We start from the raw sequence: 1,897 nt of genomic DNA on the forward strand, positions 1-1,897 counted from the left end.
GCAGTTCAGTTTCAAGAAATCTATTTAGTTTGTTGCAAGGATTTTACAGTTTGAAGAAATAGAAAAGGACACCATACTGTATGCCAACCGTCACAAGGATGAAAATGAAAAGGAAGGGCTAAATATACTGCATGCATTATTTAGGGAGTTAATGTTGCATTACTTCTTCAGCTCCTTGAGTTATTTACTGTCACAGGAAGCAGCTTCGGCCTGAGAGGAAGTGTTGGGTTAGGGCAGAACATTGAGGATTTTCTGCTAGGAAAGTAAATAGAGTTTCCTGGCTTAACATTTTGACTTTCTGTAGCAGGGATAGAATAAACCAGATCAGCAGTGGCTCAGCTGCATTTATAGATCTGTATGTAGGGGCCGTCAGGAGCCCAGCCAGGGTCAGCCTGGTCTGGGTGTCATTTGAAAGGCTTTTTAAAAAAGCTTATATTACTGTTTCTTCTGCCTCCTAGTCCTTTCCCTTCACTACCTCGGGATCACTTAGCATCCCTGATGCCTCTCTTGCTGTTGCACAGCTTCACACTTCAATGACGGTGGGCTGTGACGTTCGCCCACCAAGCTGCCGCTCTTTCTGTCAATGCAGGCGTTCACTCACAGAGCAGAGAGTTTCTATTCCAGACCTGAAGTCGTTTCCCTGGTCAGGGCCGGACCCAGAATGTGACTGGGAACTCTTTCTCCACCTCTGCTTCACATTCTGCTTTAACTGAATGAAAAAACATGTAAAGTTTTAGATTTTCTGCTCCAGCTTTTGGCCAAACTGCCTCTTCTTCTGATGAATGCAGACGTCTGCTGCAGGAACCAGCGTAGTTCCAACGTTCTTCCTTTCTTCTCCTCCTACAGTGCTCCACGGCCAGCTTCAAGGATCAGTGCGGGCTCCCCACCGTGGCCAAACTGAAACAGTGCATCCAGAGCTTGGCTACCAGACTTCAGAGCCCCGAGGGAGCCATGGGGGCCGCCATGGTGCTGAGGGAGGGCTACCCCTGTCTGGAGCCGCTGGTCAGCCTCTCGGAGGCGACTCGTAAACTGCTGTCTGCCTACGACACGGTCAGTATGTCTGAAATCATTGCAAACGGTGGGATTTTTCTATCCAGATAAAGATTTTTTTCTAGCTTTATGTAAACAGAAAACATCTCCTTGAAGTCCAGTGAACTAAGATGCATCTAAGTAGAAAGAAAAACTTGTAGGAAGTACGACTTGCGTTATCCTGTAGGACAGGATCTTTGCCCCCCAGGCCATGATCGACAGCACGCAGCTTTGATCGGAAAAGTCTTTTGACCTTTTCTACAGTTGCAACACTTTGAAGCACCGCAGCGTTTCATCTACACTGTTGAAAAGGATTAATTAGATTGAGTAAAACTGAATTAAGTTTAGTTAAATCAGATATTTATCCTGTGGGAGAAAGACTGCAGAAGGAATCATACCTATGGTGGCCTGGAGGTGCAAACCAATTACAAAACCTAAAAAACTTCCAAAACAAATGATCATTTCAGAAAACAAATTTACATAAAAAAAATTAATATAAACAACATATTTAAAATTTCAAAACAAATAGCATTTTAAAAAAACCAATAAAAAACATTCAAAACACTTTTACAAGTCCCAAAAAAAAATATCATTTGAAGAATTCAACTGGAAAGGGTGGGAACTAAACTCCGAGGCTGAACCGGTGTTATGTGAAATTCTGTTTCTGTTCCTCCTGTGTCGGGAGCGTGGATTGCAGCCAGAGAGGCATCATTTCATTCTCTTTTAATTATGGCAAAGGAAGATTAATTATGACCAAATTTCCAGGATTTGTTGTTGATGGTCAGAGGAATAAGCAGTTAAAGATTACAGAACAACAGAAACAGATTATTTCAGGCAGCTGAATCATCCATTCTCTCCTCTCCTCCTC

At 43.0% G+C, this 1,897-nt stretch overlaps 1 protein-coding gene across 1 annotated transcript in view; it reads left to right on the top strand.

Moving 5' to 3' along the window:
• The window catches only part of plcl1 (phospholipase C like 1), a 189,099-nt gene that overhangs the window by 167,684 nt on the left and 19,518 nt on the right, over window positions 1–1,897 (top strand). The window contains exon 9 of the mRNA XM_015391938.1: window positions 847–1,050. Coding sequence (XP_015247424.1) covers window positions 847–1,050 — 204 coding nt within the window. The remainder of the gene's footprint in view (window positions 1–846; window positions 1,051–1,897) is intronic.

Source organism: Cyprinodon variegatus, unplaced genomic scaffold (genome assembly GCF_000732505.1).
Source record: "Cyprinodon variegatus isolate N-32 unplaced genomic scaffold, C_variegatus-1.0 Scaffold565, whole genome shotgun sequence".
Taxonomy (NCBI): Eukaryota; Metazoa; Chordata; class Actinopteri; order Cyprinodontiformes; family Cyprinodontidae; genus Cyprinodon; species Cyprinodon variegatus.